The following is a 24,909-nucleotide window of genomic DNA, read 5'->3' on the forward strand; positions in this document are numbered from 1 at the left end:
TCTCCTTCTGATTTCTCACAACTTTCCTTTAGATTTGTCTATTGTAACAGTAGCATTGATGGGCCAGAGCAGGAAGGAAGATGTCATACATGAAATGTTATCCTTGGAAATTTGTGAATCAGTTCCCTGTGGTTCCCAATTTCCAAACAGGAAATTGGTTAGTATCTCAGCAAATCTTTTATTGGATTCACACCATTGCTATACGTACTCAGAACTCTGTTCTGAGAATGTGTGTTTTGTGTCATTTGACAAATGCTTGGCCCCCTAATTGCTGCTTGCAGCTATATTTATTTTTGGCATGTTCATGCTTCATTGGACAATTACAGTTAAGTGTGACAGGAAAGACGAAGAAGAGAGAGAAGGGAAGACATACAGCAAAGGACACAGGCTAGATTTGAACACAGGCCGCTACATTAAGGCCTCAGCCTATATGGTATGCACTCTCATTTGGTGTGCCATCAGGGAGCCCCCCCCCACCCCCCCGAGACTCCATCAACAGATGGAGTACTTGAATATCTGTGGTTTGAACTCACTGGGAATAAAATTGATACTTCTATTCTTCCTATCCTTTCTTCTGACCATATGCAGAATTTGCTAAATGTTTTGTAAGATTAAATCTAACACTGCATTTATGAATTAAAAAAAATAGTTTAATGTAACTTGGTGACATTTCAGAACACCAAATTAACCTCAGTTTATGTGAAGGATTTCTATTGCGCAATACTTTTATAAATAATTTATTGCAGAAAGCCTTGACAATTTATGCAGAATAATACATAGACATCCATGGTATTTATAAAAATGTGAGAAGTATAAAATAATTTCTGTGAAAATTGAAAGTATTTTAGAAAATATTTGCAATCTTAAATTTTGTAAAACAAGACACAAGGAAAAAAAATCTAAATAGGCTTAACTAAACAAGTACACACTATATTACTATTCTAATGGATTCCAGTACAGTAGCATAGGGGCATAGCAATGGTAATAATCACATCACACACTCAAATGAAATTGAGTCAGAATATAAACACATTTTGATTGTGTCAAACTTTGAAAGAACTGATTTAGATGCAAACCATGGTGATCGCTGACATGTTGACTGTTTACTTACAGACATGAACACAGAGTGCATCTTTTGTAATCAAGCGGAAATGTCCTTAAACCTGACAGAAAGAGGAGGAATATTATATGCAGTAGCATGTCATTGCACTGAAAAGCAGTGTCTGAAACAACAATTAATCTGGTATCCTGCACCAGAAAGATATACACATGCCATTCCACCACCACCTCCACTTTCTCTATCCTTTTCTAACATAATTCAACTTTAAATCTCCTCCTCAATCTCCTCCTCAATCTCCTCCATGTCCACCTCTTCCTCCACCTCTTCCTCACGTCCAAAAGAGCGTTCAGTGCTGGATGGGCCCAAGTCCAGAACCTGCAGGTTGGTTAGGTGGGAGAAAGAGCTTTGCTTCACTGACTTCACTGACAGACGATTGGACCTGAGAAGAGACAAGACAAGAGGTTACAAAAGTCAACTGTTTGTCAGGGACCACATGACAGCTGGTTCATTTACTCAACACATTTGTTGTAATTTTCTATAAAAGCATCAACTAACTCAAAATGTTAAATGTATCAGTACACCACAGCAGCTTCAATCACACCATCACACATGAAATCTGGGTTTTTATTTTCCAGTGAGAACACAGCCATCAACAGGGCAGTGTTTTTCAGGGAAGCAAGGGATTCACTAACTGATGGATGAAATCATAGTGTCCACTCTTTCTCTGTGAAAAGTCATGTTCGTGTGACTATTGACCCTTATGGTCCTCCATTTCATCATGGAGATTACTTTAGTAATTAGTAATTAGTAATTACAAATTACTTTTACTTTAGATTATGGGGGGGTTAAACTAAATAATTATACTTGCTGCAATTAACTGATCCACACTCACACACTTCCCATGCTCAATCAATGACAATTGATCACACAAACAGACAGTAACAATCACACACAAACGAACACAGCGCAGACACGCAAACACACCCACACGCAAACACTGCACATGCACAAATCCCCCCTCCCCCCAATGAAGCGAGCATTCCAGATGCTCTAAATTGGCTCAAGCTACATGCTCCCAGCTGTGGAGGGATTTGGTAGAAAAACAACATTTCCAAATGATGTGGCAGCAGCTGCTAAGCGCAGCATGAAGAGTTTGACAGCCTGGACAGGGTCAGGGCCTGTAAATACAACCGATAAACTGACAGCATGGGGTCAGGCTGACCAACCCAAAAGACCAACCCTGCCACACAAGGCCTTAAGTCCCTTCAGTGATTTGCCAAAAACTGGCCCAAAACCAGTATCGACTGTTATTCAAATCGTTCCTTCCTCAGCAAAGACAATTAGCCTAATTGATGTGACATTGGGGCTGGGGCAGAATTCAATTAATCAAGTTGCAAATCCAATTACTGACTTATTCTCGGACCAATAAAATAACCGAGAGTATACAAACAAATCCACACACAATAAAGAAGAAGGGACATCCCAGATGTGTACTTAAAACTTCAGAAGGCGATTCCTTCTTGTGGGGTTCTCAGCAAACACAAGTAAACAGTACTGTTATCATTTGTGTGGCTGCTTACCAAGTCCTGTACAATACGTAGCTGTATTCGTACAGAGATGTTAATAAAAAATCGATGTATGGCACAAAGGTTGCCAAAGTTGTTGGTGCTTGTACTTTCAAATTCAGTTTAGTCACATTACGTAGCTTTGTTCTGTGGTAACTAGCTAGCTAGCCCGGCTGGAACTCCCTATCGTATCAACAGATTAGTGGAGACTTTGAGTAATGTAATTTAAAAAATGTACACGTCAACGTGTATGTCTATTATATAACAGTTTTTTATTTTGTATACAAGTTGTATTTTGATCCATATTGCGAGTACGTAAACTCAAGTCTACACACTTGGCCATGACAACTACAACAGAGACTTAAGAGAACAACATTCTACATTAATCTGTTTGAAACGCCCCCGAGCGTGGTGAACTGTGGGAAGGCGAGCAATGGCAAGCGATTCGCGTCGCTGCAGTGTGAACGCACCGTGACTCGTCCCAACATATATCCAATCTATTCACCCTCACCTGGGCAGACGAACATATACAGAGACACACAGTGAGAGGCAGGCTGCCCATGAGAAGTCCCTGGAGCCAGTGGTTAGGACAAAGACGACCATCAGGTTCCAGGTGAAGAGGCAGAAAAAAGAGTGGTCAAACTGGAAGGTCAAATACACAGGGTCTTCCAGCCCTTCAGTTTGTTATATTGGATTCCGACCAATTCATCCAACCTCTTTTCACCAATCTCCTCTGGCACAATAACTCTGCTACCCGTCAAGCAGCAGCACCACGCCAGTCCAGGACCTGCACCGTCACAGCCCACAAGACCGTCCTATCCCTATGCTGCTCCTGACCAGTCTGCCCAGCCTCCAATGCAACCGGCAGTTACCTGTTTCAGATCCTTTATGCCTGCTGGCTAACCTGCGTCAAGGCTACCAGACTGTGCTACAACCGCAGCCACGACAACAGGCCAGCCCCGTTTCAGCGGGCTACATTCCCGCCCACTATCCTCCTACATATCCGTTAGTCACATTGGCTCAAACCCTTACGTCTACTCCACTAGTGCATGGCTCAGCGCCAGTGGTCCCTTCTCAACTGCTCTCAGCCCAGACAGTAGCTCCACCTGGCTTTGGCACGCCACCTCCCCCATTGCATGGTGCACCGAAACCCACTATTCCAGATTTCTCATCCAACAGCGAGAAAGAGTTGAAACTGGCATTGGATAACCTCCTTGAACCCCACCTGGGACTGACTGAAAAATACAAGTACCATGTACTGCTGGAAAATCTTAAACTCCCAGAGGCTCAGATGATAGGTCAGTCTTGCCACCACCATCCATACCCGTATTACAGCTGCAGTATGGCCAACCACACCAGCTAGCTCAGAGTGAAATAGCGGCGATCTTTACATGACCTGAGGTGAAAGCGACCAACGTCTGTAGCTTCCAGAGCTTCTCACTACAGGTTCACCTCCTAGTCGGCACGCTTCTTTCACTGGAGGGACCCCAAGGTATCAAGCTTAACTGCTGCTCACACATAGACATCTACTCAGCAAGCTACCGAAATATCTCCAGGATGGATTTATTGACTCCCTACAGATACAGGGGAAGCCCAACTCTGCAAGCCTTAACCCCTACAATCTGCACAACTTTGCTGGATGGCTCCAATCCAAGGCCCAACAGCAGCGGCTGTCCAGCTGGTTACTACAAAGCTACCAACAAGAGAAGCCCCCAAGCAATTATAGGGAGAATGCTCCAGCCAAGACCAGGAATCAAACAGCAATCATCTACCATGGTGCAGAACCAGTAAAGCTCAAGGTATCCGGATTCCCTATGCAGTCTTAACCCAAGAAGCCATTCAAGGTGCACTGTCTTTTTTGTAACAGCAATGAGCACTACTGTATATTACTCACTGTGACAGCATTAAAGAGCAACCTACAAAGGAACTGATCGGATGGATAACTGGAGGGAAGCACTGCTGGAAATGTGCTTGTTCCCATCCACCTGAGACATGCAACCTCAAGAAACCCTGCAGTGACTGTGGTGGCATTCTTCTTCAAGTTCTCCATGGTGTGGCCCAACATGAGTCAATCAACCCTCCATCTGGCACCTCTGAGAGTTGGATCTATCTGACACCCTCCATCCATCCCGTCAGGCCGAGTGCTTCTGAAAGTTGTGCCAGTCCTACTACATAACAACTCCAAATCAATGGAAACCTTTGCAGTTCTGGATGACGGGGCTCAGCGGACCATGATCATACCTACTGCTGTACAGCAGCTCCAGTTAGCTGGCGTGTGGAAGAGCCTTGCCCTCCATACTGTATGATCTGACATTACTCACCTCAGTGGATCCAGGGTTACCTTTGAGATTTCAAAGATAATCCAGGGAAGCGCTATAAGGTCCAGGGAGCCTTCACCGTTTCAGGCCTGGACTTGGTGGAGCAGAACTACCCAGTCCAGACGCTCCAGAGACGACACGCTCATCTGCGAAAGATTCCACTTCACCCCTCCCACAATGCACAACCTCTGGTGCTAATAGGGTCAGATCACGTTCACCCTATCACTGCCATTGAGCCGGTGCGCCAATGGGCCAAAGGCGGCTCCATAGCCATCCACACCTAGCCTGGCTGCCAGCCCAACTTCACCCCGCCCCCAAAAAAATTGGGTCGGGAAGTTGGGTCTGGAGGGTCTCGTATTGGGGACCAACTACAGAAAACCAGAATCTGGGCGGACCAATGAAATTGCCAGAGCGGGCTTTATACGATGATGGACAGATGATCAACAGTAACGTAATCAACAACGTCACGAAAGAGCGCTTGGGTTGAATTCGTTTTCAACAAACAACATATTACGTTGCTCTGATTGGTTGTAGGTCTATCCAATTGAGCGAAGAGGCATTTGTTTTCCAGGCTCGTTTGAAACACGCCCCGTAGTCAAAGCCCAACAGAGAGTTCTCAGACTCATATTCTGACTAGAATTATGAGTATGACAACGTTAGGCTAATCCACACCGCCCTCGGATGGGCTCTACAAGGTGCTGAGGGGTGTGACCCAAACCGAACCTCGGAGCCTCAGTGCCTCTTCCTTTCTGTAGCCAGTCCGGAGGATCTCCTTTACCAAAATGTCGAGAAATTATGGCAGCTCGATGTCCTTCCTTATCGAAGCGAGAAGGTGGTTACCCGCTCCAGAGAGGATCAGGAGGCTATACGTCTTCCTGAGGACAGAACTCAGCGGGTCGACGACGGGGGAGTTCAACGTTATGCTACTCCTCTTCTGCGCAAGTCAGGGGCACCCAAGCTGAAAGGTTCCATCCAGTCGGTCACAGCTAGCTTGAGGAGCACAGAAAAAAGACTCAAGAAAGACCCAGAAAAAGCGGCTGTCTATTCAGCAGAGATTGCCAAGCTTGCCCAAGCAGGATACGTCACCAAGCTACAGCCTGAGGAGGTAGATCAGTCAGAAGAGTCCTGGTACCTTCCTCATCAATTGGTCCACACAACAGCAAACCAAGACCGGTCTTCAATTGCTCATTCCAACACCAGGGAATGTCGATAAATGAGCAACTGCTGCCGGGACCCACCTCGGGCCCATCCCTGCTAGGAGTCCTTCTGTGATTCCAACAGCACCACGTTGCTATCAGTGGGGATATCAGGGGTATGTTTCACCAGGTCCGTCTGCAGCCTGAGGACAAACCCCTTCTTAGATTTCATCTGGAGGGACCTGCATAACGAGGACCCACCTGATGTGTAGTCCCTGCTGTTCCATTTTTGCTTTGTAGATGCACGCTCGCCATTACCAGGACAGTAATCCTAACATTCCACCATCAGTGGAGCAAGGCTTCTATGTGGACAACTTCCTCGAGAGCCTTCCTAACATACCTGCCAAGGATCGCGTGGACCAGCTACGCAGCCTACTGGCAGAGGGAGGGTTTGAGTTCTGGCAGGGGGCCAGTAACCGAACAGAGGTAGCAGCTCATCTACTTACAAGGTAAGGTCAAGGTCAGTCGCTACAGACCAATGGGTAGTTCAGAACAGAACCGACCCACTGGAACCTGCTCTAGGCCTCGGGTGAAACTGCGCAGAAGACACTCTTAGTTATCATCACCGGCCCATCGAGCTTTCAGCACTGACAATGAGAAAGGCCTACCAGGTTTTAGCCAGTCCGTATGATCCTCTGGGGTTTATGGTGCCATTTACCACATGGGTTAAGGTGCTCATTCAGCACCTATGGTCAAAGAGAAGAGACTGGGATGATCCTGATTTGCATCTGGATCTCCGAAATGCATTGAGCGCCTTGGAGTCTGAGCTAGGGCACCCCAGTACAATATCCATCTCGCGCTGCTACTTACCTGCTCCTGATGATGGTACAAATCTGGAGTTTGACCTCCGGACAGCCCATTGGTCATCAAGATGCAGAGTCTTTACTGCTAAGAGAGTGCCGAACCCAAAGTTTCCTTGAAGAGGTGGTTGTTCTCCAGGCGCAGAAACCTGTGTCCTCCGAGAGTCGGCTAGTGTCCAGCCTGTCAGCGATGGAGAGCCCAGCCTAAAGTCCCACAGATGGCAGATTTACCACCGGAACGCCTCAGACTCCTCTGTCCTCCCTTTTATTCAACAGGCGTTGATTGCTTTGGGCCGTACTTGGTCAGGGAGCTTCAGGTAGGCTTTGAGGCTCTGGAGCCACAAGCAAAACCACAGTTGGCAGAACACCAAATCCTCTTCAAGTTCAACCCCCTGGAAGCCCCCCACTTCAGTGGTGTGTGGGATAGGGAGGTCCAATTGTTAAAGAATGCCCTGCAGGTGGCAGTCGGGAGCCAAGTTGTCTCCAAATACATATTGTACACGGTTTAAGTTGAGGTAGAAGGCATTCTGAACACTAAACCGCTAGGCTACGCCTCAGCAGACGTTGCCGATCCCGACCCCATCACTCCAAACATCCTTCTTATGGGGCGACGGGATGCATCTTTACCTCAAGCCGTTTACCTTGCGGATCAATTCTGGGTCCATTCTGGGTCCATTTCACAAGGAATTACCTCCCCACTCTCCAAACTCGTTCCCCAGAGCTCAGTGGCCCATCGGTAGGGTCACAAAGACTTTGACAAGTCAAGACTGATGTATCAGATCAGCAGAGGTCCTAGTTAAGGTAAAATTCTATACAAGACCAGTCGCACGTCTGATCCAGCTCCCCGCTCTCAAGGATGACACCCGGACCTTAAGAAATTCCCTTGATTGTACATTTGCTACTCAAATATGTGGGCGGCTGTTGTGAATTCCTTACACTACGGAGACTGTGTAGGTTGCAGTGTGTGTGGTTACGGCTAAGTTAGTAATGTGTGCTAATGACGTAAGTTCCATGAGAAATCCTTGTGTTTTCTTTTCATTACAGCGGTTGCCTTTACAGAAGTCAGAGACAATGTAAGTTTGTACTCTGTTTAGCTATTGTTGCAGCAGCAGATCGAGATATTCCTGAGTTGTGTCAGACTGCAACGAGGACTGAATGTTAGCCGTTTTACCCGGCGATGCAAAGCTGCGAGTTAATCTGTATTTGCTAGCTTGCTAACTTTCCAGTGTAGCTACATCACACATGTTCCTAGCTAGCGTGTGATACGTTTGTTGGGGCGCTAATCGTTACTGTGCTAGAGAGGATGTTTATTTTACTTGCACAGTGTGATAATTGTACACTTTATTTCCGTATTTGTTAATAAGGGATTAATAACCTACTGTTTAATATCCGATAATAATAGTTATAACAGCTGTGACATTAATGTACCTTTATTTCAGAAACTTAATTAATTTATCCGGAGGTTAGTTTCCTCCAGGATCACAATGACTCTTATTGAGTGACTTGTTGCTCTTGTAGGTTAGTTATAACGAAGTTAAGTCTTGTACTCGCTGTGAAATATTTTACTATTGATTGTTCTTCCACAGGTACAGTCCTGCACTTTTTGTGGTTCATGTTGTTTTAATTTGCACTTTTTGTGGTTCATGTTGTTTTAATTTGTAAACTTGTATAACTGCATGCTCTTATGGGTCTTCCCTTTTGGCACTTGTTTAGTTTTCCACAATGTATGCTTCATGTTTTGGCTGCTTGCAATGTTTGGGACTACCTCGTTGTTATGATCAGTGACCTATGCTCTTTTGTAAAGCTCTCTCTTGGAAGTCGCTTTGGATAAAAGCGTCAGCTAAATGCATACATGTCAATGTAACCAACAATGTACAGCTTGTGCCTGTAGTGCACCATCTTATCACCGAGTAAAATGTTTGAACTCCACCTGGTGACTCGTGCTCTCTGATAGGAGCCCTGAAGCGGCAAATACACATTATCCAGCATTCAAAGGGTTAAAATCCCATCAAGTACCTTGTCTACAATCTTAATATGCACCCTGTGGAGACAGCACTTTGGAGAATTCAGAGATATTGCAGGAAAAAGAAACAGATGGATGGTTTGCAGGGCTGTAACTGTGTTTTCTGTTTTCCTCACAAAGCTGGCAAATGGCCGCATCATCTTTCCTTTCTCTCCTTTGCAAGTTACATAATACTCTCCTGAACCAAGTGTGTGGGCCAAATGGAAAAAATATGCTTACATAAGGCTGAGAAAACTATCAACCAAACATACATAAAAGCTGTGTGTATGAATAAGGACCCACCGGACAAGCGATATGTCATACAGCTGGCATGAATGAAAAAGGACTTCCTTACATATACTCTCTGGAGATGAATAGAGTAGTGAATCAAGCTATAGACAGTGCCAATATTTCATTTTGAAATGAGAAAATTCTAGTAAACAGCCTGAAGTGAATGAAAAATTATCTGTAGAAGTTCAGTAGAAGCCATTTTAATGTTCTAATAACAAGCTGTAGTTATTGCCACTTTGTCTGTCAAATGTATGTCGGCTTTGTGAGTGTGTGTTAGTGTCTGGATACTGGACATCTGTGATGTCAACCTCTCAGCTTGGGGGGGGTTTCTCTCATTTATTCTTTCTTCTCACCGTAGGTAGATGGCTTTGATGTTGGGCGTGCCTTCGAAAGCTGTTACGGGGACGTTGCTTATGCGGTTACTCTGCAGGTGAAGGTACTCTAAAGACTCAGGCAGGTCCGAGGGGATGTGAGAAAGCTGATTACTCGACAGGTCCAGTATCTGCAAGAACAGACAGCTTTATCAAACGGAAAAATGTCCTCCCCAATGGTTCTGTACACAGTCCATCAAACAAAGTGTTCTGAGAAGAGGAAGCTGCTGTGAGGATCAGAGAGTTGCCTTGTATGCTGCTAGTGTTGAAAAATAATCCCCTCAGCTTTCTCGCTTGCTAAAATATTACCGGAAGGTCACAGGGCATCCTCTCCCTTTCTCTCTCTCTCTCTCTCTCTCTCTCTCTCTCTCTCTCACTCTCTCTCACTCTCTCTCTTTCTCTCTCTTTCTCTCTCTCTCTTTCTCTATCTCCCTTTCTCCCTCCCTGCCTGTCTCCTACCCTCTCTCTCACCCCCCCCCCCCCCCCCCCCCCCCCCCCCCCGTTTCCACTCTCACCTTCAGTGCACTCAACTCCAGCCAGGCTCCCTGGTAGATGGAGTTGAGCTTCAGCTGGTTGTTGCTGAGGTTGATCTCCCTCAGCTTGGTCATGCTGGTCAGCGCCCCCTCTGGTATGGAGGTCAGCTGGTTGTCCTTGACCCGGAGGACGTGGAGGCTGCGCGGCAGGCCCTGGGGCAGCGCCTGGAGCCCGTTCCCGGACAGGTCCAGGGTCTCCAGCAGGCGTAGCTTCCTGAAGGCCTCACGATGCACCTTTGGGCTGGTCAGACGGTTGTAGCTGAGGTTGAGCTCCGTCAGCGTGTACAGCGCAATCAGGTCGTTGCGGCCGATCTCCGAGATGATGTTGTGGAGCAACATGAGGGTCTTGGCCCGTCGGGGCAGGCCTCGGGGAACGCGCTCCAGCAGGTTATTGTACATGTGGAGGGTGTGGAGTTTCTTCAGGCCCTGCAGTGCACCCATAGATTAGACAAACTACGACTCAGCAATGGCACATGGCTGTGTTACACGGTGAGTGAAGGAGAGAGGCAAGTTACTGTACGTGGAAGGCCGCCGGGTCTATGGAGCGTGACCGGAGTTTGTTGTTGTGGAGCAAGAGGTACTCTAGGTTCCGGATGGGGCTGAGCGTGTCCCTGGGGATGCTGTGGATGGAGTTCTTCTCCAGGTGGAGTAACACCAAACTGCGGGGTAGGCCCTTGGGGACGACACTCAGGTTGTTGTTTGACAGGTCCAGGCACTCCAGGCTGCTCAGCTGACTAGAAGAGGAAGGAAAGAAGAAGTCTTCCTTTCATCAATAAATTCTTTAATATGTTCGATCTGCTTGCCTGGGTAGGCCTACCATTTTCTCCTCTTTCCCCCTGATATCGTCATTTCCACCTCCACCCAGTTGTTTACCCAGGAAGGATAGAAGAATACCTTTAAAGAGAAAATTCATAATCTCTCTGCCAATGACTAATTGCGGATGGTCTGTGGTGATTTGATCTGCTAAATGTGTTCTATCATCAGAATAAAAAATAAACTGTAATTTCGGTTGCAAACCTAGAAGAGTTACATAAAGGCAACCTTGCCCAGATCAGCATCATCCTGTGAGGAGCGCTGACATGGCCTGATGTCCTTCCCTACCTGAACGTCTCATTGTCCATACCGTCGTTGCTCAAAAGGTTGTCCTGTAAATATAGCTCTCTGAGGTGGGACAGGTTGTCAAAAGCCCCGGGTGGAATTTTCTCCAGTTTGTTACTCTGTACACAAAAGACCAAGCAGAAATTAAGAACATAAAAAAAAAATGTGAGTCATAGATTGATCTGAAATGTTGATATCAGGCTGCTCTGCACCTTCAGATGGAAGCGGTGGAGGGCAGATGGCAAGTTCCGTGGTACATAACGCAGGAAGTTGCTGGACATAATGAGGATCTCCAGGCCGTCGGAACTATTGAACATGTGTTCTGGCAGACCTGCATCCGTCAGCTTGTTGTTATGGAGATAGACAGACCTGCAGGAGGTTTGGTTTGGACAGGGATCAGGGGTTGAGGGACAGAAATAAGAAATGTGTGATTAGCGTTCTTTTGTTTTATCTTTGCACATGAGGCCATTTAAGATGAGATTTCCAGAATTCATGCACCTGCATGGGCAGCCCCCATGTTCACACACACACACTCACCCACACACACACACACACACACACACACACACACACAGACATGCACAAAAGTGCACATACAGAAAAACAACCTACTTCAGTCTTGGTTTCTGGCCAAATGTATATGGATATATCTTTGTCAGTTGATTAGCAGCAAAATCTGCGCTGATCAAGGAAGGCGGAAGATGTTTTGGTGCTGAGCTGAGCTACAAGTAAAAACAAAACAGGGAAAACATTAAGTTTACCACAATACTTTTTTATCTGCCACTGCTACAAAGGTAATTGGCATGTATCTATGCCAAACTCTGATGTCGTAGATTGCCGTTTATTATTGAGATTTAGAACAGAGACGAAAAATCACAAAATCGAATGGGAAACCGTTTCCACCGCATTCTCTGAGAGGGAGTTACACTCTTGACATATGGCAGGTTACGTTGGTCTTTCATCCCAAAACCGGGTTATCCAAGCCCATCAAAGTCACTCCTTTTGAACACATGTATTGTGCAAAGTGAGTATAGAAATAGGAGGAAGTGCTAGTGGTGAGATTAAACTTCAGTGTTCGTCCGGGTTTAGTGAGCTCTCTTTTCAAACATGGTTTATGGATTAAAGCAACATGGGTGTCTTTGAGGCTTAGTGAGCACTTAAAAATCCCCATTCTTTCTGTAGCTCCCTTGCCTATTCATCCCTGTTAAGTCACTGATAAATCTGTCCGTCCTACCTTCCTCTCTGTCCTTCCCTCTTCTGTTCACTCTCTCTCAAACAAACACACACAGTAACACAAACATGTACGCGACACACACACACACACTCATATGCACGCACGTACACAAATACACATGCACACACAAGTACACACAGTTACTCACTAACTCCAAAAAGGCCTGTGCGCCAGCAACATGTTAGATCTGACCAGCTGGCACTAACACACTGGAAGTGATTACAAGCATAAGCTGGCACACACTGTGTGAGGAAGAGAATAGAGATCGCTGAATTCACCTCTCCCAAATGCCACAGACATAAAAGACTGGCACACAGTCAGCACATCAGGACAGACTAAAATTAGAATTGAATTGAATAGACTTCTTGTCACTACACAAAGAGAAATGTGCAAGGCATCCAAACATTTTATTAAGATCCCACTAAAACTGAACTATTATGTTGCAAGGACTGCTAAATGTTTATACATTGTCACTGTAGATAGAAAACAAAAGAAGAAAAAGGTTGTACAGAAGCAAGAACAATGATCATTCTCATGGAAAGTTATGTGTGACTCACCTTGTTATTTGCCAAGTATAAGTAAGTCAGCTGACTTAGAACTTCAAACCCTTCATCTTCAAGGCCTGAAAAGATTGTATGCGTAACCTTAACATATTTTAATAAAAAAGTGGAAAACTTAACTTGTAGAAGTCAGCTTTCAAATATAAAACTAAAAGAAGCATATGTTTTATCATCACAAGACGAAAAAACTTCTTTCGTTTTAATTAAGTAAACTGTCCTGCAAGTATCCATGATTAGATGAGGAGCATGGGAAATTAATCTTTGTAATTAAAAAAGAAACCGAGTGGATCAAGAGACGTCTAGTCTCAGATTATTAAATAGCCCACCACTCTGCAGCTAGATGGCTCCAAATCAGGAGTTGTGAACACTGAAGGGGGCCCAGAAACAGTGTTCACTTCAAAGAGAAAACTTTCAGATACTCTATATCTGCAGTACATTACGATGTTAGGGCATTCTTTTCTTTCTTTCTTTTTCCCTTTCTTTCTTTCTTTTTTCTTTGTTTTTCTCTCTTTCTCAATCAACTACATTTTGTCCACTTGAGCGAGCATGAGAAAACAAATGTTCATATTGCCAAAGCAACAGGGAAATTACGGATATCTTTTTCTTTCTCGCTCTTTCTCTCTCTTTCTCACCGTGCGTGGTGAGGCGGTTGTTCTGTAAGTTGAGCGTCTCCAGGTGGTGCAGAGAGGAGAGATGCTCAATGGTTATCTCCTCGATACGATTGTTCTGGAAGCAGAAAACAAACACCTTTAAAACAGCACACTTGTTCACAATTAAGGCTTTTCCATTTTACTTGACGATCTGTAAAATTGAGTTTACTCAAACAGTCAAAGCCACTGTCAGGGATATCTGATAGTTCCTATTAGAGCTAGGCACTTCCAACCCCTGGCTCGACTGTTACACACTATTTGTATGTCCCTTTAGATAAAAGCATCAACTAAATGAATAGAATGTATTGAACTGAATTGACAGTGTATCCCTTTTGTATTGACTAAAAGGGGGATCGGTTAGAAATGGGATGTTGGCATAGGTCTACCTGGAGGGAAAGGTGGCGAGTGTTTTCTGACAGCTCGCTGGGGAACTCAGTGAGGTCGACCCCAGCACAGTCCACTGCCCCCTCTGCTGTGCAGCTGCACTCTGGAGGACAGACCAGAGACTCCATCTTGGCTCTAACAGTAGCAGTCTCCTCAGTGAGCTCTTCCTCCTCCTCCTCCTCTTCCTCTTCCTGTTCTTCTGGCTCCAGAGGGGCCTGGCATTGCACCAACGCCCAGGTTAGGAGCAGCACGCCCAGGGCCCGCAGGAGAGAACGTCTGGGGAACGACATGGCACTTGGCTGGAATTCCAGCTGAGCCACAAATGCTCAATACTGAAAGAAGCATGGAAAAAGAGTGCTAGTAATGGATTCATTAAAAACCATTCAGGAAAACCTTTCTATCTAAAAAAAACGTTGACAAAACTGAATAAATATGGTGTATAACTAATGGCTATTGAGATAGGAAGTAAACACAACAGGACCAGTAAGAACTCACATCTTCTGGATGTTTGGCCTCTTGATTCTATGCAGATGGACAAAGACGAGCTGAGAGTTCCTTGCTGTACCAATATCTCCACTGCCCTGCTTTCCTCCCAGTGCCCTCACCACCTGCGAATACCGACGTGCCCAATAGAAATGTAAATCTGTAAGCGATCATTCTCATTAAGGTATGGTGTCATGGCATCATCACCAGTATCAGTTATTTTCTCATTTAGGGACCCACAGCTCTGGAATGGTCTTCCACTCCACATTAAAATAGTGTCCTGCTGTGTTATGTTTAACATTTGAATGCTTTACCTTTTACTTATTGCGCAGCCCTTTGGTTACATCTGGTTGTTTTTAAATGTGCTATAGAAATGAATGTGACCTGAATTGACGATGTTCTGGTCCTCTATCTACAAGGAATCAATGGATGGAATAATAAGTTCCCAAATCAAGCTTGGACCATGAGGTCTAATGGACATGATTATGTTGCATACCAGCCGGTGAATCAGTCTGAAAAGGTTACTTAATAACAATGTTTTGGTAAAGACAGGGAAAAGCTCTTTAGTCATCTTCTCCAGTGCTGATGGACATACTCCAAACAGGCACTCGGCTGGCTGACCATTAAAATCCACCTTTCTCTCAAAACAATTTAATGCTCTTCTCAGCTCTCCTCTCAACATTGACCAAAAGCCAATCTAGACCCACACACCGACACAAAATGAATGGGCCGAATGTGTGTTTCCCAGTGAGGAACCCATACAAACAAACACATCTGTGCAGCGAGGTACAACACCCTCAAATTGATAAACACATAAAAAGCAGTACAGCACAGTCAAAAAGCCATACTCTCATGCTCAAAACTTCAATTCACCATTACTCCACAGCAATGTAATCACAAAGAAATGTTTGACCAATTCCAATCATGATTTACTTGAGTAAAGATATCCATTATGTATGCACCATCATGTATGCTCATCCACAGCACTAGCAGTCCAGCTGTGCTCCTTCACAGCTCCACAACTTACTTCTAAGATACTATTGAAGTAAAGTGGTAAGCTCACCAACAGCACAGAACATTGGAGCACTGATTCTGACATTGAAAGTAATATTCCATTTCAGTATTATCTAAGAACATCATAAAAGCACCCATCACACGAAAAACAGAAAGTTTGTATTGTTTTCACAAATATCGATGTAATATTCTTTACCCTTTGTGATCAATGTTTTCTGTGAGGCAGAGCAGTGTTAAGTCCAGTCCAACCATACATAGTTCCATAGGAAGGGAGAAGGAGAGACAAGTCACCACCACTCCAGATACCCTCCAGATGTGAGGGAAAGTGGGAGTGAGGGAGGGAAAGTTCCAAAAAAGAAAGTGACAGAGTAGAGAAGGGAGAGAGAGAAATAGCAGGGAAGACAGAAGTGAGAGAGAGAGGAAAGGGAGTGAGGGAAACTGTATTCTGAAAGAAAGCCAAAAGCCCAAATTCTTCAGTTTTTTTCCCCTTTCTCTTTATTTGCGACAGGTTTTTCAGTCCTAAAGTGGAGATATACTGATTTGTAACAAAAATCTTAAATTAAGTATGTTTTCGAGAAATAAAACAAAGGACATTACATGTTTTCTAAAGAATTCAACAAGTATGTTAGTATATCCATAAATTGTTATAGACTAGATTTATAGTAAGGCATTTATGGTTATCTGGGACCAAGATTACTTGGATGCACTACGAAGCCAAATAAAACCAAAAGTTATTTGCAGAATCATGCTCCTCAAATCTGCTTTTAACCATCTACAAATAATGTCAGTAAACAACAGCCAAGACTGGAAATACAACTGCTTGTTTGACATGTTTGAATCAAAAGCCCAAATATGTTCTTCATAACTCCATTTAGCATCAACTGTGGGTGATATTTAATTTATCACAAGTAACTCAGTATCAGAAAGTTAATTCCATGCAGAAGTTTTTAATGCAGCTCCATGGTTGCTTCACAAAAGATATGCATCTAAGCTTCAGCTAAAATGTAGATTAGGTTATTAGGGATGGTATCTCTGTTGATCTTGAAAATACATGATGAGGAATATTGAAGAGACAGGATATCCAAGCTTGCCAAAAAGAAGTGACAGGATATGATCCGATGGCTAACATATTTCTGAAGGTCATTCTCTATATACATCCCATCAGATGTTTTGTTTGCACAACTGCTTTGAGCAAATGTCTTGGTCTCGCAGATTAAATTAATTCCCCTTTCAGCATATTAGATGTTCTCAGCTGTCAGAGTCTGTTTGCCTGGAAACCACATTGGAGACCACATTGCGCTCACTGTTGTTTTGTCAAGTAATGAACTTGAGTAGGATCAATTCCCTTTAAATTGGACCACAGTCGTAGTCATAAGTAATTATTTCGACCAGTATGATAGTATAAACATTTTCTTGAGCACAAAACATCCCTCCTTTGAATTGCAGATTGTTTATTCATCACAACCTAACTGGCCCGCTGAATACTAACAATAACACTCAAGCAAATTACTCCAGTGAACTGGTAAGTACTCCCTGTGCTCTGCTTGATCAAATCAAATTCCTGTGCCAGTGCCAGTATTTCATATCTACATACTGGCACTGTTATTTGTATTTCCTGATCAGACATCATATCAAAAATACAGATAGAAGTATTTCCACAAACAACCACTATGGGTAGAAAATGAAGAGAAATTAATGTAAGATTTGTGGATGAAGTGCAGTCTCCTGTGTACGACAGAGGGGGATTGGGGGATCATGAAGGGGAATCGAAACACATCTGTCTGCTGGGCTGCAGTCTCTGAGCTGATGAGTTATGAAGTCTAGTCTTTTTTAGAAGTCAAGACACAGACCAAAATATCTACTGCTCTTTGTAGTTCTCTGCGTGACCAAAATTGCATGTCCGTCTATGGTGCACTGCTCTCTTGAGTTACCCTGGGATGACTAATGACCAATCTTTGGGATGAAAAAAACAATAACAGTATTGGAAATGTAAATATAGCTTTAAGCGCTCATCTTTAATAGTTTTCTCCTATCTCCTCAAAATACAGTTGTGCATGTGTACTCCAGTCATATAGTTTAGAGCTTGCAAACTCTTCTGACTTGGAAGGTTTTTGGCAAGAAATTAAATCACCTGGGGTTTGAGTAAATTACAAAAGACATTTACACCCATTCTGAGACCAACGGGAGGCCCCTCGTTTGTGTGTAACAAGCCAAATTCATGAACAGCCACAGTTGTTGTGTTTGGGTTGCACATGTGAAATTACAATACTGAATACCAGACAAATAAGATAAAAATGTAACTATGTTTACTGACTAATCAAGCACATGGCCAACAGTCCACGACTGTTACTCCACTCCCAAAATAGTTTTTTCTTCTTTACAGAATCCACTGATCATTAAGACCACTCCAACTTATACAACTTGCCATTCAAATCTCATTGTCAAAGGATGGAATAGCACTAGTATGAAGGTGTAAATGAACCCTCCTCAATCCATCTAGGCACTATGCTGTTCAGTGGTATCTATTTAAAATGCAGATTTGGAACATTTGCATAACATTAATGCATGTGTGTGGGCACACACAGTAATTTTCCAAATGATTATTTCTGTAAATTGCAGTAACTGTAAAACAATTAGTCATGTATGTCTTTCCATCTGGATATAGTTTAAGTACTAAACGTTTGGACTGTATTTATTGATTGACTGAATTATAATCAAAATAGTACAATAAAGTACACATCAAGGGTTGTGCAGAGTTACAAATGGAGATATTTTCAAAAAGCCTTGTCATGACAAATAAAATTGCATTTTCCACCGAAATTGAACACATGCTATGAACACGACTTTGAGGCAGTACAAGTTGTGAGTCTTGAAAAGCTTTAGTCTCCGGAGTTGGAGCCAGGGGAGAATAGGAGAGGCCAGCCAGCCTTGCAGTGGAATCTGGGTCAAAGCTCGTTAACAGATTTGTGTTTTAGCCATACACTTACTAGCTTGCCATTTACAAAGGAAAAACTACAGCGTGGCAGTGTGGAACCAGGAGCTTACTGGAAAGATGCAAATAATGTAATAAAGATATGCCCACAACGGGAACATTTTGTGTTCCTACAACTACTATTAACACAGGCTCCAACATATTGGACACATTAAAATATGCTGTTTTCATTTATTATGGAATTCTTTGTTACAGTATACTGAATCAAGGAGAGTCTATCGTGCCTTCACCAGAGCTGCAACCAAGCACCCTGGAGTCTGGAAGGAAATGCACGCTCATCCTAACAGACCTCTATTTCCTGTGAACACACCACCAACATTCCCAAAAAAAAATTTGCAGGTCAGGTGTGGACAATGTGGTCAATGTTCCCTCGTCCTCAACATTATACATAACTCAACAATCATAACAGCATCATAAATGTCAAGATATTTACCCCGGAAAATGAGGTCAGTGCAACATATCGGTGTTATTGTAGGCCAGTTTTTATTGAGTCTTTAATAGATAACCATAGCCAGGGGACGAGGGAGCAGGATAAATGAGAGCATTGTTGAGGGGACAACAGGTGCAAGCACATCTTTGACTACTCGTGTTCTGCTCTGTGTTTGGATTTTTATGTGTCTGCTAAATGACTAAATGTAAATGTTATGTTGGAATTATTATACTTTTTTGTGATCAAGTGGATACTAGAGTATCAACAAGAAAGGTGACAGCAAGGTGATAACCTTCTGTACCCGTTAAGAGACAAGAGAAGATAGAGAGTGGTCACTCTCTTTCAGAGTCATCGCTCATTGAGATACAGCAGGAGAAAGTACTGTTTATTCAGTAACAAGTCACGTTTTGTTACAAGACCGACATGGCAGATATTGGAGTCACAGTGACCCACATCCAGTTATCCATTAAGTACCATTATCAAGAGTATGCAATACAAACGTGTCTAAAGGTGATACAGTCCTTATGCAACATCACACAAAAGATAAGAGGCACTTGACTCTCAAAGACAGAAAGTGAAAAACTACTCAACATAACTTTAACCAGATTTATAGAGTTTTTTCAGGGTTCTATTTCCATTAGCAAATAACGTTTGCAGAGTGGCTCAATGAAAGGGGGAGCTATTGGACGACATAATTGTGTTAGAAAGATGATTGGTTCACAAACATGAAAATCAGGATGCCCACCTCTACAGGGTCTCAACTGACACTATCAGAATATAGTCATTGGGAGGAAAAACAGTGTTTCTGTCCATCCATACTCCTTTCCCCTACAGTCAGGGCTTCAATAACAACGGTTGTTATTGAATTACTTAGGCTAGATCTGAGAGGCTAGATCTGAGATGCATAACATTAATCCTAAATCAATGCCTGGAGTCAAGCATTGCCCATTTTCCACTCCTGCTCTTTCACAGCTTGGCTTTGCCTGGCTGTAGTTGCAGGCTCTGGAGCTTCATGGCCATACCCATGTTCCCTGTGATCTTCAACTTGCCCTGGAAAAAAGCCTGCAAAGAGAAAAGCAATTTGGTTGGGTGTCTAAACATACACACAATCTTCTTTTCTGTCTGTGTAATCGAAAATGATCCATGCATTCAACATATGAATGGACACAATATCTGATCCAGACTGAAGTAGGCCTATGTGTGGCTGGTGTAGAGTTAAAAACAAAAGAGATTAACTAGACTCAGGGAAAGTGGGGCAGCTGCGACAGCAATAAGGGCTTATGGGAAGGCAGAACACAGAGCAAGGCACACCGTGAGAGCAAGGCACTCCCCGAGAATGTCCCACCGTACAGGGACATTCTCGGGGAGAATGTCCCTGTACTTACTGTGAGTCGCTCTGGATAAGAGTGTCTGCTAAATGACCAAACGTAAAAAAAGTATCTTCTATGGCCAAAACACTCCACCGATGATACAATGCATTCTGGGAAATAAATATGTTCAGTAGAATTTTCTGAAATAAAGCCTCATTTAGAAAGTTCACTGCTCTTTGAGTGAGATTGATGTAATGCTTGTTTTACAATGGATGTCAAAAGGAGGTGAAGTGTTAGGCTGTGAAGCTAGAATGAATGGCAAAAATGCATCCAATTCTCCCACTTGTTGTTTTCAACAATAAGAACCTCTTCTATTCATCTCCACAATTTGGCAGTTAGGACTTTTGAGTCTTGCACACGGAATTGGTCATGTGCTTGCAGATCTTTTCAAGCCCTGTCAAATTGGAGTCTGAGTGTTGTACTGAGTGTTGGTTAACTGTAACCATCAGGTCTCTGATTGGGTTTACCCCTTGGCTTTGGTTGGGCCAGTCAAGGATATTCAGAGACTGTACCAAAGCTTTGTGTTTGTGACGTTCTTTAAAAGAATGTCCTTGCGTTCTCAGCGTTCTTCGGATTGATAAACAGCCATTACAAACGTTGGTTCGCCTAAAAAAGGACCGTGTGAACACAAACCGGACCTAATGAAAAATGCAACAAAGCAGCAAATCATCCACTAATTCGGACCAAGCAAACGGACTAATAGGTGTGAAAGCACCCTAAGTCGCTCTGGATAAGAGCGTCTGCTAAATGACTAAATGTAAGATGAACCGTCACTCCAGGCTGAGGTTTTATGGGCTTAGCAGCATTTTTGTCTCTCTCTCCAGCATCTCTTTTACATCCCTAAGGATTTACCATAGGGATGTTACTTACCGAGTAATTAGTGGTAGCCATTTTTTGCCAGACGTAGCGCTTGGCCAATTATAATTTTGGGGTCTCATCAGGCCAGATAATCTTTTTCCCCAAGCCCCTTAAAAGTGCTGGTTGGTCAACTCCAGGTGGCTGCATGCATTTTCCTGCAGAATGCCTTTGTGTTTAGCCACTGCACCATAAGGGCCTAACGGAGTGGTACAGAGATAATTTTGTTCCATCTCTACTGACTGATTAGATTACCTGTATTTGGCAGCAAATGCTGCTCTAGGAAGTGCCTCAATCTTTCCAGAATTCACACCCAAAAATAAAAATGATCCTTTATTACTTTATTAGCCACCTTTAATGGCTCACCGGACTAGTGTGTAGTCCGGTGATCCAAAATCAGCCCTGGATTTTTACCGCATGTCATCCTCTCTCTCCCCACATTTCCTGTCCCCTCCAAACACTATCTCTGTCAGAAGTAAATAATAAAAGCAGAAATGACAACAACAAAAAATATATATATTGTTTTCTTTTGTAAACTTCCCCAAATCCAACCTTTACAAATTATATCTTGGATGGGACAGAAACACAATGCCAAGGCTCTCACAGTACCAAAACCCTCTACTTACAAACATCCTTGAAGAGCTCTTTCATAGTGACAAAAGTGCGCACAGTATAGTGTATTGTACATGCTAAATGCATGAATGTAAATGTACATTCTAAAGAAAAGACATAAAAAACATTGCATACATGAAAAGAAGCCTGTAGCCAACCTTAACAAAGTAGTAGACCATATTATTATAAAAATGCATTGCATTGCTTTTGTTTCAAATATTTAAAGATGCATCATCAAGTCGCTTTTTTTTTTTTTTTACCTCAGACTAATATTATTAGGAAATACTAAGGGGGGCCACGGAGGATGGAATACACCTCTTAACTAACAAAAAGGACTGTCGGCCCAAACATTACAGTTTGCCTGTTTATGTCAACCGGCTAACATGAGGTTAATAGTAGGAATGCTCAAATGGACTAATTTGATGTTAGTCTGATAAGATTAAAATGTATATTGTGATGCAGCTAAAGCCAGCATAGATTCAGCAAAGGCACTGGAATAGTCTAGAAAGATCTGGTTCCGTCTACTACACGGCCAATGAGTAAAAAGCAACAGCTAATTATGTATAAATATGTGACAAATTCTGGAGTGGCCCTTAAGTGTAAATATATTTCACTTTGATATAGAGATATATTTAGTAAGATCTGCTTTTAGTGAATAAAAAATCACAAAATGTTATGTTGACTAATTCTGGGGAGTAATCCCCCTTCTCTACTTAGGAGAGTAGTATCTTGCTTACACATAAATACAGCGGCAACATAAAAACTGTAGTGAACAGTCAGTGAACATACTTGATCAAGGATGTAACACAGCAAACACATATTAGAATAGGACAAAAATTCTACAAGGACAAAATAAAGAGACACATCAGACACACCAAGGCTAAATACTCACTGTTTGTGGGTTCATCTTCCCCGTCATCAGAGCCAGCAGATCAGCATCTGACATTGAAATTGTGCAGTCTGCTTTTTTTGCTGAGTGAGGGAGGAAACAATGAAAACGGCAGCTCATCATTCTGTTTTATTCAGTTAAGGTCCATAATTTAGTATTTTAATTTTACAAGGACATGGAAAATTATACATTACAGACAACAAGAAGCAAATTGTGTATTTTTAAATGTCACAAGATGGTTCACTGCTTCAATTTTTATGCAAATTTGGCCTTTCCAATATCCATTGTTGAGCTGTAAGCACATACCGGTAACTATATTTGTAGTTCTCACCTGTGTCATTGTGGACACAGCCTTTGCCATTTTTCACATCAACAAACCACACAGCCTCCTCCCCATTTGGTCCACCCTTCACCTTGAAAGCAAAAACTCCTCCGATCTTTTTCACAAACTGCTCCCCATCCTGCACGTAAAAACATAGACAAAGGGAAAACTTTAATTAGTATATTAGGGATATTTCTTTAGATGACTGTCTGTAAATGTACTCCACTGGAACATGAGAGTGAAGATATTCATCTATATCTACATCCGTAATCTGATGGGACAGCTACTTGTATGGACTGAATGTGGAGAATAACATTTTATCAGATTGAATCTGAAAGTTAAAAGTTTTAAATATTAACTGATCTAAATAACTTCCTAAAGTGATTTATAAATAATGAATAAACATAATATACTGATATTAAGGACCTCGGTAAAGATACCTTTAGTAAATTGAATACCTGTAATAGGTAATTAATGTTTTCATTATAATTACATCACCTCCTGAAGCTTTTTGTGTATCTCCTGGAACACTGCATTAGCCTTGAAGCCTTCCAGCCCACTGCTCGAGCTAGTGTAAACAGCCTGGATTCTCTTGTGGCTGGGGAAAGATACACACAAACAATTGCAACAACCACATAAACTTGTGTTATATCATAAACTAATTTTAGAACGTTATTTTGATCTTCAATTAGACCTCTGTACTTTGTAACTAGCGGAATGCGTGGTATGGGTAGCCTACATAACCAATTTGGTAACATCATTGCATGACATTCACATTAGTTCATTAATTTGGTACCTATAGTGTTCCTTGCTAGTTTGATGTATACCGTTTCGAACAGGTCTGATAATTTGATTGTTTAAAATGATTTATATCGTCGCTGTTGCAATGGGCACCGGCTTCTTCATTTTTGGACAATTGAAGGATATGAACAATGCAAGTCAAACTAGAGAATACATCATACAATCTACACATTTGTTAACCTCACCTTACAGCCTGTGGATCTCGCATTTTGTTTAAATTTGATGTAACAATGCTCTACAGACGGAGCGTGCAACTATGTTATGATTTTCTGCTGTGAAATAATTACGAAACGTACTTCCTAGTTCGTGACGTTTGACAGACCATACGTGTCGATGAACGAATCGACAACGCTCAGACCCAGCACGACGTTTCCGAACAGCAGCTTTTTCTATGACTCTGCCCAATTATTAAGCGCAATCATTCATTTAACGTCTGTAATTTCTTGTATGGACTGGGTGCTGAGTGCTCTTCGGGTTTGTGTTTCAAGTCTGGTCATTTAATATTGAAAAGCATAGCCATCTTTGTTTGTTTATTTCGTTTATTTTTACAGGGACAGTGTAGCCTACATTAATCAACGTTTTAAGTAAAAGTGCCGGTTTTAGCCAGCCGGCTAATTTTCAACCGCAATCCCTGGGCAACAGTTAGGCCTACAATACAAACAGTCATTGAACAATGAACACACGCAGGGCAACATAGGACAAGACATAGCATAGCCTACAGATCAACCTAGAACAAAAAGCAACAAGACAAGGACCATTTGACCTTGGCTAATTAATAAACCACTTCATAGTAGAGAAGAACTAAAAGTTTAATGCTTTCCTTGAGGGTTTAGGTTGACTGAGGTGCAGTTCTATATGGCTGCATATGGCCCTCTGTGACATTATGAATGGGCTGTACAAACACATTTTGATAAGATGTGATGCAGCCTACATCGTTTTAATGAAAGTTGTTGGGTGTCATAAAACCAATAAACTGGATGAAGGAATTGGGGTAGTGCCTGAGGGCAATAGGGACACAGGCATATTATCTTGTGAACAACACAGGTTGTCTGAATGAAGACAAACAGCTGAAAATGTTA

General features: G+C 42.7%; 2 protein-coding genes across 2 annotated transcripts; both read right to left on the bottom strand.

Annotated features, from left to right (window-relative positions):
* Window positions 1–721: 721 nt before the first annotated feature.
* Window positions 722–15,943, bottom strand: podn (podocan). The gene is made up of 12 exons (XM_047049914.1): window positions 15,756–15,943; window positions 14,558–14,670; window positions 14,065–14,394; window positions 13,661–13,754; window positions 13,026–13,090; window positions 11,847–11,956; window positions 11,447–11,603; window positions 11,238–11,353; window positions 10,657–10,870; window positions 10,119–10,562; window positions 9,586–9,734; window positions 722–1,499 (listed from the first exon to the last, which is right to left on the bottom strand). Exons 3-12 carry the CDS (start codon window positions 14,350–14,352, stop codon window positions 1,325–1,327), a joined length of 1,812 nt encoding a protein of 603 aa, XP_046905870.1. The 5' UTR covers window positions 14,353–14,394; window positions 14,558–14,670; window positions 15,756–15,943; the 3' UTR covers window positions 722–1,324.
* Window positions 15,944–19,345: 3,402 nt separating this feature from the next.
* On the bottom strand, window positions 19,346–24,155 carry scp2b (sterol carrier protein 2b). Its single transcript, XM_047049939.1, has 5 exons — window positions 24,016–24,155; window positions 23,528–23,627; window positions 23,039–23,168; window positions 22,711–22,790; window positions 19,346–20,043 (listed from the first exon to the last, which is right to left on the bottom strand). The coding sequence occupies exons 1-5, from the start codon at window positions 24,036–24,038 to the stop codon at window positions 19,948–19,950; spliced, it is 429 nt and encodes a 142-aa protein (XP_046905895.1). The 5' UTR covers window positions 24,039–24,155; the 3' UTR covers window positions 19,346–19,947.
* Window positions 24,156–24,909: the final 754 nt, after the last annotated feature.

Source organism: Hypomesus transpacificus, chromosome 26, assembly GCF_021917145.1.
Source record: "Hypomesus transpacificus isolate Combined female chromosome 26, fHypTra1, whole genome shotgun sequence".
Classification (NCBI taxonomy): domain Eukaryota; kingdom Metazoa; phylum Chordata; class Actinopteri; order Osmeriformes; family Osmeridae; genus Hypomesus; species Hypomesus transpacificus.

Bases quoted from the DNA above. Each gene is read 5' to 3' on its own strand.
- podn (XM_047049914.1), bottom strand. From the start codon at position 14,352: ATGTCGTTCCCCAGACGTTCTCTCCTGCGGGCCCTGGGCGTGCTGCTC. The intron at 11,957-13,025 runs GTGAGTCACACA...TTTTACTTGTAG, and splicing joins TATACTTGGCAAATAACAAG to CTCAGCTCAGCACCAAAACA. The intron at 9,735-10,118 runs GTGAGAGTGGAA...CTGTTCTTGCAG, and splicing joins TGGAGTTGAGTGCACTGAAG to ATACTGGACCTGTCGAGTAA.
- scp2b (XM_047049939.1), bottom strand. From the start codon at position 24,038: ATGCGAGATCCACAGGCTGTAAG. The intron at 23,628-24,015 runs GTGAGGTTAACA...ATCTTTCCCCAG, and splicing joins CGAGATCCACAGGCTGTAAG to CCACAAGAGAATCCAGGCTG. The intron at 22,791-23,038 runs GTGAGAACTACA...TCCCTCACTCAG, and splicing joins CTGTGTCCACAATGACACAG to CAAAAAAAGCAGACTGCACA.